Source organism: Hippoglossus stenolepis, chromosome 24 (genome assembly GCF_022539355.2).
Source record: "Hippoglossus stenolepis isolate QCI-W04-F060 chromosome 24, HSTE1.2, whole genome shotgun sequence".
Taxonomy (NCBI): Eukaryota; Metazoa; Chordata; class Actinopteri; order Pleuronectiformes; family Pleuronectidae; genus Hippoglossus; species Hippoglossus stenolepis.
The window spans coordinates 5222379-5234601 of record NC_061506.1 but is presented as its reverse complement, the minus strand read 5'-3'; the positions used below and the strand labels follow the sequence as shown (position 1 = coordinate 5234601).

The window sequence follows — 12223 nt, the reverse complement described above, 5'->3', positions numbered from 1 at the left end:
TGGTGTCCCAACAGAACCCGCCGAAAAGCGTCTCCAGGAAACAGAGGTTGGACAAATGAAGGAAAATAGTTCCCCCCGGAAACAAAGCACGAAGAATCACGGTTCCGACCATTTGTTTATATGTAGTGATGACTTAATATTGTGTTAACTTTCTGTTGCAATCATTTATAATATTAATAAAGGAACACAAATTAAAATTAAAAACACCAGAATTAAAAAGACAAGTGAAATTCGGCTGATTTGATGTACAGAAAAAGTTCACATCAAATATATACCCAATGCAAGGATGAAGAATTTATATACACGTTGATTTTATATCACAAAAGTCGGACCAAAGGATTCCTGACAATCCTGTGTCTCTGTGCAAGAGCAACAGGAATTTCATTGTGTGATATCAGGTGAAAATAAAACTTGATTAGCTGAGTTTTCTTCATGATATGGTACAAATCTGGTGGCTGTGTGTATCTGAGGGATTAAAACACAAACATTGTCTTAAAATTAATGTCTTGTGCCCACAAGTTATTATCTTTTGGGACTTCAGGGTTTCGGAACTAAAGTAATTTTGCAGATGATAAAATAAATGGAAACTGGACAACAGAAATACAAATCAAACTATTAAAGTTTCACACACACACACACTCGCTTTGTTTCAATCCCACTCACATGACATAAGGTCCAGAATCAGTATCTGGGTTTATTTCCAAGTAGGTTTACACATATAAGGAATTTTCTGTGGTGTGTTTGAGCAAGTATAAATTTAAAATATATGAAATAGGAAACAAAATTGAATACAGTAAATAAATAATATAATAAAAGTACACGCACACACACACACACACACACACACTGTGATCTCCTAATTAACTGGTGCGCACGCGCTCTCCTGCACTCCCCCACCTGGACTCGTCGTGACGTCACAGTTAGAAAAGCTCCTTTTGGCCGCGGCGCGCGACACAAGCAGATTACTGGAACACGCGCAGCTGCGAGTGGAGAGGGAGCGCGCGCGCCAGGCGGAGGTAACTTCATGCACAGGAGGAGCGCACTTGTCTGTACCTGCGTTAACTGCGTGAAAACCCGCTCCGCTCCTCCACCTCTCCCTGGAGCCTGTCAGTGAAGTGCTGCGGGACCGAGCCCTGTTCTCTTTCTCCATCCAGGAAGACGAGCGGACGGAGAAAGTCATGGAGCGAGGAGGAGATTTAAAAAGAAGCTAGCGCTCCCAGCCCCGGCAGCCCCGCGGAGAGAACACCACTGACGCCCCGCAGAACAGAAGAAGTGTCCGGGGAGAAAGGGGAACAAGATGGGGATGGATCTCAGCACCCTCCGGACCCTCATCAGCAGATATGTAAGTTTTTATTATTGCGTGTTCAGTAAACAGTGCAGCCTCCAGCCACTGTTGGTTTCAGATTCCGCCGAAGCAGCCACTCATCCGGATTAAGTTACACTCAGGAAAGCGAGTGGAAAGAAGCTGAATGGGAAATTGTGAGGAAACACTTTGAAGACACCATCAGCCATTAGTCTGTCTTTACAGGAAGTTGCTGTTTTGGCTTGTTTTGAAGTTGAAATATGCGCAGGAACACTCCAACCCCAGTGCAAATAACTTATCATTTTTATTAGAGCCAGACAAAATGGCTACAAACTCTATCAAGAATCAACAAGAACATCTTGCTATTGATGACAAACATATAACGATACTTATTGATATTGTATTATTGCCCAGGGCTACGCAAGACCCAGTCCTTATATGATTTGTCTATACATTTTTAACTTGAAAGACTCTAACTCTTAATCTTAAAATTAATTTTGTGGCTTGAAAAACAGTATAACAATTGTATTTTCTTAATTTAAGTGGAGTATTTATGTTAGATCGGCTAATGATGGGTTAAAATGCATTATTTTGAATGAGATTTTGCATGCACACAATCCGCCAGGTATTGTTTTATTATTGTATGATATAGCGTTTTTTATAAAGACGTAATTTAAAGCATTGAAGCCGACACTGTTGAGCCACAGCCGCATTCATACCTTCAGTCAACATTTGCACTTTAATAAGAGAAAGGTGGAGTCAGAAATGATATCACCACATGTAATGCAGCATTCTGGAGAGGATATGCATTCATGACAGAACACGCAGGCAGACAGACATTATTTTCCTTCTCAACGTATGGACGAGTCAGTTTCAGAATCAGTGAAATCAAATTTTTATGAAAAACAAATCAACGCACTCTCTGAATGCAGCCAGTGGAAGCTTTTATTTTGTAGTTTTTACTCATAGATATTTTCCCGTTACCCAGAAAGTGATTAATTCACTATGGAGCATCTCCCGTGCTATTCGCTCTCATTTATTATGCTCTTCCTTCCAGTTGACCGTAATTACAAATGGAAGAGTCGGCCACATGAATTATGTAATCCAGTTGTTTTCCCCCTGCTAGTCAAATCGATGGGCAGCAGTGGAGCAGCCGGCCTGTATGGCTATGGGTTGCATTAGGCTCCTCTGTAATGTCTTTGACAATAATCCAGACAGAGCAAGCCCTACTCACATGAGGGATAGCGAGCTTCATACCCAGGCTCCACGCTCAGCTGAGGCTTAGACACAGCCTCCCAACTGTTGCAAATGGCTGATTAGATAAGTCCCCGCTGTGTGCAGGGTGAAATGGAGCCTTGTAGTAAGAAACATGCCGAGACAAGCCTTTGATTGGAAGGATGTGGGATGCTGATGAGGTCTGCTGCTGTAATTGATCTGGATAACTGCTTTAGGCAAATGGGTAAATTGATTGTATTGCTGTCACAAAAACGGCCGGATGCAAAGAGATTGCTGAATACAAAAATTAGGGCTGGGAGCCTTTATCTGTTTGTCAATACGGTACTTTTATGAAATATCAGTCAATACTATAGGAGCAAGTGGGACGGGAGGGAGGGCTCTACTTCTGACCGTGTCTTGAAAATGAACCTAATTATAAATTCAGTCTATATTTAAAAGCCTGATGTATCCATTTGCTGCGCTCTAAAGAATTTTCATGATCGTGTGAGACGTCAGAAAAGGAAACTTAAATGCACTACATTCTTCTACCGTCATTTATTAGTAGCTTTTATCCAGGAACCAGTCGTCCTTGTGGGCTGACAGTCATTACGCTTCGGACGTGTTGAGATCTGTCTCGTGAAAATGCCTCAAACAGCTGTGATTCAGACACAGACTGAATTTTATGGAGTCATAAATAATCCTGGTAGTTTCACGGTAACTGAACAATATTACAAACCAGTAATCAAACAATAAAAACAAGCGGATTCTGTGAAAACACCTCAAAAGAGCATCCAACCCAAACCAACCTTAGTATGTAGAACGTATGAAATGTGATCAATATATATATCACAGCGACTTTCATATAGATTGAATTCTGAGTCGATTGATGTATTAGTCAATCAACAGAAAATAAAATATCGCAGAGGAGATGCTGAATTTTGTTAAAAATACTCAAACACATTAAACCCGTAGCTTAAATAAAGTCAGCTGAGGTCACGCTGTAGCCTCCTCGTTACAGGTCGTCCTGCCGCGGGATTATTCCGTCTTCAAAGCCAGTCTTTCCAGTTGCTGCCATCTCTGATTTAAGCAAAAAGGCAGAAGATGTTATATAAGCCTATGGATATCTTTTTAAAGCAGAACATGTAGAGTTGTAGTCTTTGTGGCTGTCACTCCTGTTCAGGCTGAATGAGAAGCAAATGTAATCACAGTGACGGGCAGGAGCACTGAGACCCAGTGTACTTGTACTGTATTCTTCCCCTTTCTTTTGTCTTCTCAGGGTTGTTTTAGGCTCTGAAAGTTTTTAAATACCTTTTTTGACCATATCACATTTTCTTCTTGTTGCATGTTGTTTATTGCCACTTATGCTCAATCAAAAGAAATATATATTTTCTAAGGTGTATTTGTTTTTATTTGCGCATATCAGCATAGGATCTATATACTTAACACTCATTAATGGTATTCAAAATCTGTGATTGTTCTAGTTATGGAGTAGCTGCTGTACTTCCCTATTTACTGTGGAGAGTAGGCACAAAATCGACATAACGGCAGTTTCCTGCTGCAGAAATTAGGTGATAACTGGTTTGCTGAGGGCATGCGTATACAAAGCATCATGGGTAAAATTAGCCTTAGTTTGTTTCTGTCACAAGGATCCACTACTGATCTTTTGAAAATCCTAATTTAAGGACACTTAGTGTTGTTTGAAGTTATTTCCGGAATAATCAAAGACTCTTCGAACCATCTGAGAAATAATCTGTATGCTGCTTGATTTATTTTTAACCTGTTTCCTCTGCAAGTAATCGTAGCTGACGTGTCCCCTCGCTTGTTTTTTATGACAAACAACAAAAATCCACATTGTTCACATATGAAAGTAATTAAGTAATGTCAGTATAGATAATCATTACTTAATTAAATTTAGGTTTATGTCAAACGAACTAAGAATCATGTCAGGCTACCACCTTTAGTCACCACTTTTAATACAGGAGAGACATGTGCATTAGGTCCAATGAAAGATTAATATGTTTACATTAGGGCTGCAATGATTATTTCATTCGTTAATTGTAGTGAAAAGTTATTTCCCGTCTGAGAGTCATATTTGTCTTCTGATTTTCCTCCACTGACAGATTCAACATCGATTAAATGAGTAAGAAGAATAGGTGTATGAGGAAATCAATGGGAGCCAAGGCATTGTGCATAGTTAATCTAATGTTATCTACACTGAATGTCTTAGATTTAAATCTGTAATATTGAAAGGATCTTCCATCTTGAATAATGAGAGAATCCAGACTGAACTGCTGCAGTTGTTCTGCAGTTGTTTTGCAGTTGTGAGTGAAACAAGGTGAAGTTATCATGTCTCTGTGTGTGGAGGTGGGCTGAAGCTGTCGGGCAGCATTCCTCTGTTGCTGACTAATCTGGATTCCTGGACAGGAAGTGCCTCTCCTCTGCGTCTGCTTGGCTTCCTGCCCTCACGTGGAGTGTGGGGTTACCGGCGTTCGCTATACCTTCACCCACTTAATCCAGTTTAATGTCAAATCTAAGACAAACACTGATCTCCTCCTGCTCACATTCTACCTGTTGCACGTTCTCATCGGCACATAATCAAGACTAAGCGCTTAGAGTGAGTGAGTAGTGGCTGTTGGTCATATTGTTGCCTCAGTAGTGTTACTGTTACTTCATGCAGGCTTGTAAGTGGGGAGTGGAATACAGTAATAGCCAGGTGACGCAGAGGGCAGCGGATCACATGAACTCATTGCCGTTGTCTGGTTGTCAATAATTCATAAGCACGCTGGCTGGCAAGGTGGACTGATGATAATGTAGCTTGTTATGGAGGCTTCCACTGCAGGCCTTTCTTACTATAGGGTGCAGGGACACCCATGGGTGCTTGAAAAAGGGTGGAGGACCCCAGTGAAATAAGGAATGGATCAATCTTACTCACTTATGTTGGAAATATCGCAGTAGAATGTTTTAACCAGTTAGTTTATAATAGTTTTATCATCAGTTCCCTCAATTTCTTTTTATGCCGAAGGGCCGGTGACACCAAATGGTCGGAGGCATAATGTTTTTTGGTTGTCCGTCCATCTGTCCGTCCTTTTGTTGTGAACCCGATATCTAACGTTCAGTTGGTCAAACGTCAAGGTCACAAACATGTTTTTGGCCTAGTGGACATGATTTCTCAAGGTCAAACATTGTCATTTTTAAGACCCACAAATTTAAATACTTCTGCCTCGAGTTTCCTCAAGCACTGATAGCTAAGACCTTTTAGAGATGGTGATGGGACAGTAGTGTGTGTCTGAGGTCACTTTTCAGGACTTTTAAAACATGCATTTTTTTATTTTGAAGGACAGTCGTATTGTTGGAAATCTGTGTGGTTGATTCTTGTGCTCGTGTTGGGCAGTAACAACAGATTTTTCCTACTCATGCTAATCATTTAACACCCGCCCGTCTATACTGCCCACAGCCCACAGCGTGTACCAGGGTTAACCTCTATACCTAAAGGATTTGCCGGCTCTCGCTAAGCCACTCGGTCTTGGGATTGTTTGGCTGCTTGACTTTACTGCTGTCACTTTTCAATCTTATTTGGCCGCATGAATCATATTCAATGTTCAGCAAAAAACAAGTAGTGATATGTGTCATGATTTAGTGTTTGACTGAAAGATGGGCTTATTTTGTGAATGCTAGAATCAGTGGCCTTCCACAAAATCTGTAATTGTTTTAATTCTCTGAACTGATAACTGATTATTTGATAATTTTTTTTATTGGAGCAGTAAAACATTTCCTGTAATTCACTAAACAAAGAACCAGAGATAAAAAATATAAGTATAAAAGTTGAATAAATGTCCAAAGCTGTAATAATAATTGGACAAAACCTAAACCTGCTCATACAATTATTGTATCACTGCTTTTTTAAAATAGTTTCCATCCTCTCTCCTCTCTCCTCTCCTGAGGAGTGTGCGCTCCATTAAGAGCGAGTATCGGTGTTGTTGCGGTAACATTAACAGTGTATTACAGCCCATTGGACAAGGAGACAGATGATGGATCGCCCTGGGTTAATGGTGCGTGGAGGTCTCTATCCAAAGAGAGGCCAGTACAGGGAAGACATAGAGAGAGAGATGCTGTTTGAACTCAGGCCTTTGTAATAACGTTGCTCCAGGTCGCCTGTGAAAATGCTGAGGGGGTAGATACACCTTAATGTTCTCCCTGTCTGAGCGAATGATCGCTGGTCCACTCGTTGCTGGAACACACCATTCCCCTTGGTCCTCATGCCAGAGAGGGAGACGGAGAGCGGGAAACGTGAAGTAGCCACCCCCTGCCTCTAAATGCTGATGGTGCACTCTGCAGACATCACCCCCCACCTCTCTCTCTTCCATTTAGCCCTAACATCTCACCCCTTTCCCCCTCTCTTTGCTTTGTTTACTTGAGACATTAGCCAGAGATTGAACTATTGATTATCTGGATTATTGGCAAGTAGCACTCACCTCTAACCGCACGTTGACACAGGAAGTGAAGCTAAATTTTGCCTTGACTTGCAAGAAATTTAGCTTTTGCTTTTTCTAGTCCCATTAGGTGGATTGACAGACTATCGACCCATAATAAAACAACCAAGGTGCTTTCAGACATTTTCCAGAGGGGCTGTATGTGAGGACTCAAATGTCTGAGTCAGTTGCTGCTGACGTTTTCTGGAATAAGTGAGCCCGTCCAAAAGGAAAACTTGTCCCTTCCAGAAGATGCACTTACAACAGTTACACTGGGAGCGAATGTTCAGTATTTAGTCGGCACTAAAGCCAAATGAGTCGTGCACATGAAACAGCATTGATTATTCTGTAAAAATATCAATGCACTTTGGCAGCCACCATGAACTGCACAACAGTGATCCTCTCTAACCACTCTGTCAGTCTGCCGGAGCAGCGCAGCATCAAGTGATATAATTCTGAGCGTTCACATCACTGCACTCTGAAGCGTCTCTGATGGAATTGAGATGACATGTTGTCACGTTAGAGCCAAAATGGACTGTGTAGATGTCTTAATTTTGGGTTTGCACATGACAAGGCGACATTCATTCAGTTTGAACTCATGTCAAATGATTTGGTCATTAATTAGTTTTTATTCTGAAGTAAACGATGGCTGTGAAATGCTGAAGATATCTTTTCTCGTGAGTATCGGACCCAAGAATAGAAGCTTCCCAGTGCTGGAGTTGTGTTGGAAGTGGTTCTCATAAAACGTGTCGGAGAATTCTGTGGTAGAAATAGATCCGGCAGACAAGTGTACCCAGACTGGAAGAAGTATTACCCAGGAGAAGAATATAAATAATGGAACAATGGTCACATAAATATATTCTTCTGAGTGCATCTTTCCTCAGGATGAGCCCAAGTGACAGGACCGAACCCTTTTTATAGGTGCGATGTGAAGCATTTAAACATGAATAAATAATCACCACATTAATATTTGAGTGTAATTGCCACAAAACAAAAGAAGCCACTGCTAAATTTACAGCAGTACTTTTTACATTGTGTGTCACCGGGTTGGATTAGGCCATAAAACTGCTGGATTGATTTCAAACAAGCAAATGAGGATTCAGGAAGAAAGAGCTGAAGAATTAAAACTCTCAGAAGGTTTGGAAATAGAAGATTAGTATCAGCCTTACAGTAATGGTGCAGGTTTCTGTATAATTAAGTTAGAAAACTGTAGATTAACCCACAAGTTTTAAGTGGTGGTAAAGATTCACACACAGTAAATACAAGTCAGCTGCAGCAGCATCTTAGAAATAGTTGCTGCTGGCACTGGTGGGTGGAGTTGAGTAGATGCAGCGCTCAGTGGACTGGACCTTTTCCAGGTTTTGCTCATTGAACCATCGCAGTGTTCTGCCAACAGCAGGGGCGAAGTGCATTTGTTGTATACGTGTTCATTGAGTTATTTCCCTTTGTTTCATGATGGGTTGTTTTGTCCTGTAGCTTTAACAAAGTGCATTTCACAACAGTTGCAAATAACATAAAGCTTTTGTGGAAGTTGCCACTTCTGCAACTGTAAATGCGACTCCGTGTGAGGCCATAACCACACTTGGGTCTTTTAACCTCAATAGCTGGAGAGTGTGAGGTTCTTGCAATGATCTCATAGCCTGAAATCCATTTCTACCACCCTACGCCCCGGTCAAGTGACTGGTCTCATGAGAACCACATGAGGCCATTAGGTTCCCCTCACCCTCTGATCTGTCCTGTGATTTGTTCTCCCTCTGAGATAATGTGATAATCACACTTGGTGCAAGGCAGTTGTTGGAACTTGCTATGACCCTTGATGAAAATATATATTTCTCATCCTCTACATGTGGAAAGAAGGAATGAGTGCGTGGAAAGAGCGAACTTGTTAATCCTGTGGTTGTCAAGGAGATAATGAAGAACAAACTGACCACACAGTAATTTTCTCCTCTCTTGCACCCTCTCACATTAACTTTGTGTGTGTGTGACATTGAAGGGCAGCAGGATTCATGGGCACATGACAGTGTGACGCCGTGAATCGGACAGAACAGTGGAGCTCAGCTGAACGGTAATAAAGTGAAGTCAAAACAGCACAAAGCACAGAACAGATCAGTGTTAAATAATACAAGAGAAGATCAGAAGACAGAAATGCAACATGATGCGTCTCAAAGAGCTCATAGCTAGTTAGCATACCGTCTTAACTTGTGGTGCTCTGTGTTGTGTGTCTTTACCGCAGTGCAACGTGATTGACCTTCTACTTTGTTTCTGGGATGTTCTGGCCCTCACATGCCTGATTCCAGCAGTGTGATGCTTGTTGCAGTGTTTAATGTATTTTGTGCCATGAAAGTGCTCCTAACGTTACCACTAACCATGAATGTTTAATCTGACTCGCCTTGCAATAGATCTGGATGCAACAGATCGGTGACTTTTGCCTATGTGTTTGTTTTATGCCACAACATTGCACGTGATACTAAACAATGCACGCACACAGAACATCAGGGAGTTCAGTTTCATGGTCTTTAACAGTAATGTTTGTTGGTAAATGTGAGATTTTCATGTTATTAAGTCATCCTAACAAGGAAGTATATTTGTTGCATTTGATGGTTACGATTTGTAAAACTACGTTGATTGGTCGATTTTGAAGTAGTCTTATTTGTTGCATCGTAGCGGGACTGCAAGAAGTACTATGTTGCATGGTTTTGATTGAATAACGCACATTGAGTCATATGATAAACTGCATAGTTTACATAACAGTCATGTAACCTAACGCAATAAACGAGAATAGCCGACTGCAGGCATATTATCAGGACAGAATTTGGACAGATGAATTTTTTTACCTAAGAGTGACATTAGCTGAAACAAAACTTTAATAAAAAGAGCTACAGCTTTTCAAAAGTTCAAACTGAAAGCTGAAAAGACACTAAAGGCTCTAGAACGAGAGGCTAGAATTAGCATTTGACTGCAGTTCTTTATCAGTTGATCATCATGTGATCGATGTAGAGTCCCTGGAGCCCAGACCAGCGACACCAACCAGGAGGGTGGACCAGTTACTGAGGAGTCAGTTTGACCGGCAAACAGACAGAAAAGCAATGGAGAGAGACACAGAGATAAAGGTCAGACAGACTTGAATAATCAGTGAGGCCTCATTAAAGAACTAATGCCAACTCCTGCTCACACAACCCCAGACTCCAACATGGCTGCAGTTAGTCTCTGACAGGGAATGAATTCACTGCTCAGATGATGAGAATGAAGAGGCTGATTCAGGTAAAGCTTTCATTTCCTCAAATATGCCACCGCCTCGTTTCTCATGTTTTTGTTTCATCTAGTTTCTCTCTGCATCGTTGCTTTTTATAAAAAGTTTTATTTGGCCTCACTTGACATCTGAACACTGCCATAGCAACGGTTGAAGCTTTGAGGCATTTGGGTCAGCACTAGATCGCAGTAACCTAGAGATCTGCTGGTACACAGTCAAGAAACATCTGATATCACTTTGTCTAAACTCACACTGCTTTTCTGCAAGTCTACAAAAGATTTGTCGGTATGTAAAGCTTCAGTGTTTAATCCTACTTCACTTGTGGCATTAAAACTACTGTTACTGTCATACCCAGACTTCCTGTAAGGTGACGTCACTACAGCTTTGGCCCATTTCCTATCCACTAACATGGAGTAGGCAGGTTTTATGACCTATACTGCAGTCAGGTGGTGATTGAGACACTTTGGCTTCACTTTAGGGGAGCTGTCATGTTGTCCATCTTTATATTCTGTCTATGATTTGAGATGATGGAACAGGAGGGTACGTTTTAAGTTTGGCCGTCTGTTTATGATAGCGTTGTTCTTTTTTTTTTTTTTTTGGCACAGTCAGTTAATCAATAAGTTTATAGACCACGATTCAGCAGCAATTTTAACAACGCATCGATCATTTCTGTCATTATCCAGCAGCAGAAATGTTCCAGTTCAGCTTCTCAGGGTTCGATGCTTTTCCAAGTCTTGTAGTTAGAATAAATCAATACCTCCTGCTGTGGATGTGAAAACATCACCTTGGGCTGCAGGAAATTATAATTGTAATTTTCTGCTATTTTATAAACTTAGTGATTAAAAATATATTTTTTTAAATGGCAGATTAATTGGGAAATTTAAATTTGCCCTAATTTTATTTCAGTGGTTGTAGAAATGCAGCGGTAGACACTTTATAGCGTGTGTGTGTGTGTGTTTGAATAATTACTGGCATCACAAACAGTGTAATGAACACCATCCAGCTGCTGTGTCCCCACAGGACAAACATTAGGGAAGACCGAAAAGTGCTCCCATTAGCGAGTATAGGAGAAAGGCAGACAGGATGAAAAGTTCGGGGAATAAACACTTTGGCAGAAGATACAAAAAGTATTAAAAGCATTTTGGTGCTTTTCTCTGAGCTCCTGAGAGACGAGTAGACAGAGTTACATTACAGCAGGAAGTGAAAGCACTAACGGAGTGCGGTGAAACGCGTGTATACAAGCCCAAAAGCTAATGGCATTGTCACCCTGAGGAAAATAAAAATGTCTGAACAGTTGAAACTTGAATAACGAAAACCCAACAGGACTGTTGGTTGTTACCAGTAATATGAAAGCACCACGGCTTTTACCATAAATGTTTTATAGGTGAGTGAGCCAAGTCCAATATGAGTGAAAACTAAAATCTTGAATGTAAAAGAAATGTGTGCAGTGGATTATGTTTTTGTAGTGTGTACCTGCAAGAAGCAGTTAACTTGTAAAAGGAGTTGGAAAAGTTGTAGGAAAATGGGAAAGGAAAAATGAAGATCAGAAGAAAAGTCTTTGTTTATATGCATGTTCTCCTCATGGCTGCATTCTCCACATACTCCAGCTTCCTCCCACAGTCTGAAACGTGCAGATTAGATTGATAAGAGACTTTATTGCCCGTAGGTGTGAACGATTGTATGTCAGCCCTGTGATTGACTGGTGACCAGAGTCTCTCACCCAGCTGGGAATTGCTCCGACCCCCCACAACCCTCACAGGATAAGCAGTATTGATAAAGGATGGATTGACTGACAGGTCGGCTTTTAACACCCTCATGGTACATCACACTTGTATCTCTTATGCACCAAAATTGACCCGGTAGTGAAACTGATTGAATCCAGTTTGTGTTTGTGGGTTTTTTCACCAGTAGAAAAGGGGATTTACTGTATTTGTATACACTTTTTAAGGTTATTTATTTTTTCATATATGAATTTTCATAATCTCA

At 41.0% G+C, this 12223-nt stretch overlaps 1 protein-coding gene across 5 annotated transcripts in view; it reads left to right on the top strand.

Annotated features, from left to right (window-relative positions):
* The first annotated feature begins 963 nt into the window (after positions 1–963).
* The window catches only part of atp11a (ATPase phospholipid transporting 11A), a 40392-nt gene continuing 29132 nt past the window's right edge, over positions 964–12223 (top strand). For 4 of the 5 annotated variants that reach the window (XR_004694878.2, XM_035150362.2, XM_035150364.2 and 1 more), the window contains exon 1: positions 964–1342. Coding sequence is in view for 3 of the 5 variants with exons in the window: in XM_035150362.2 (XP_035006253.1) it covers positions 1298–1342 (45 nt within the window). In the remaining 2 variants the exon portion in view is untranslated. The remainder of the gene's footprint in view (positions 1343–12223) is intronic. The other variant, XR_004694876.2, reaches the window with a different exon arrangement.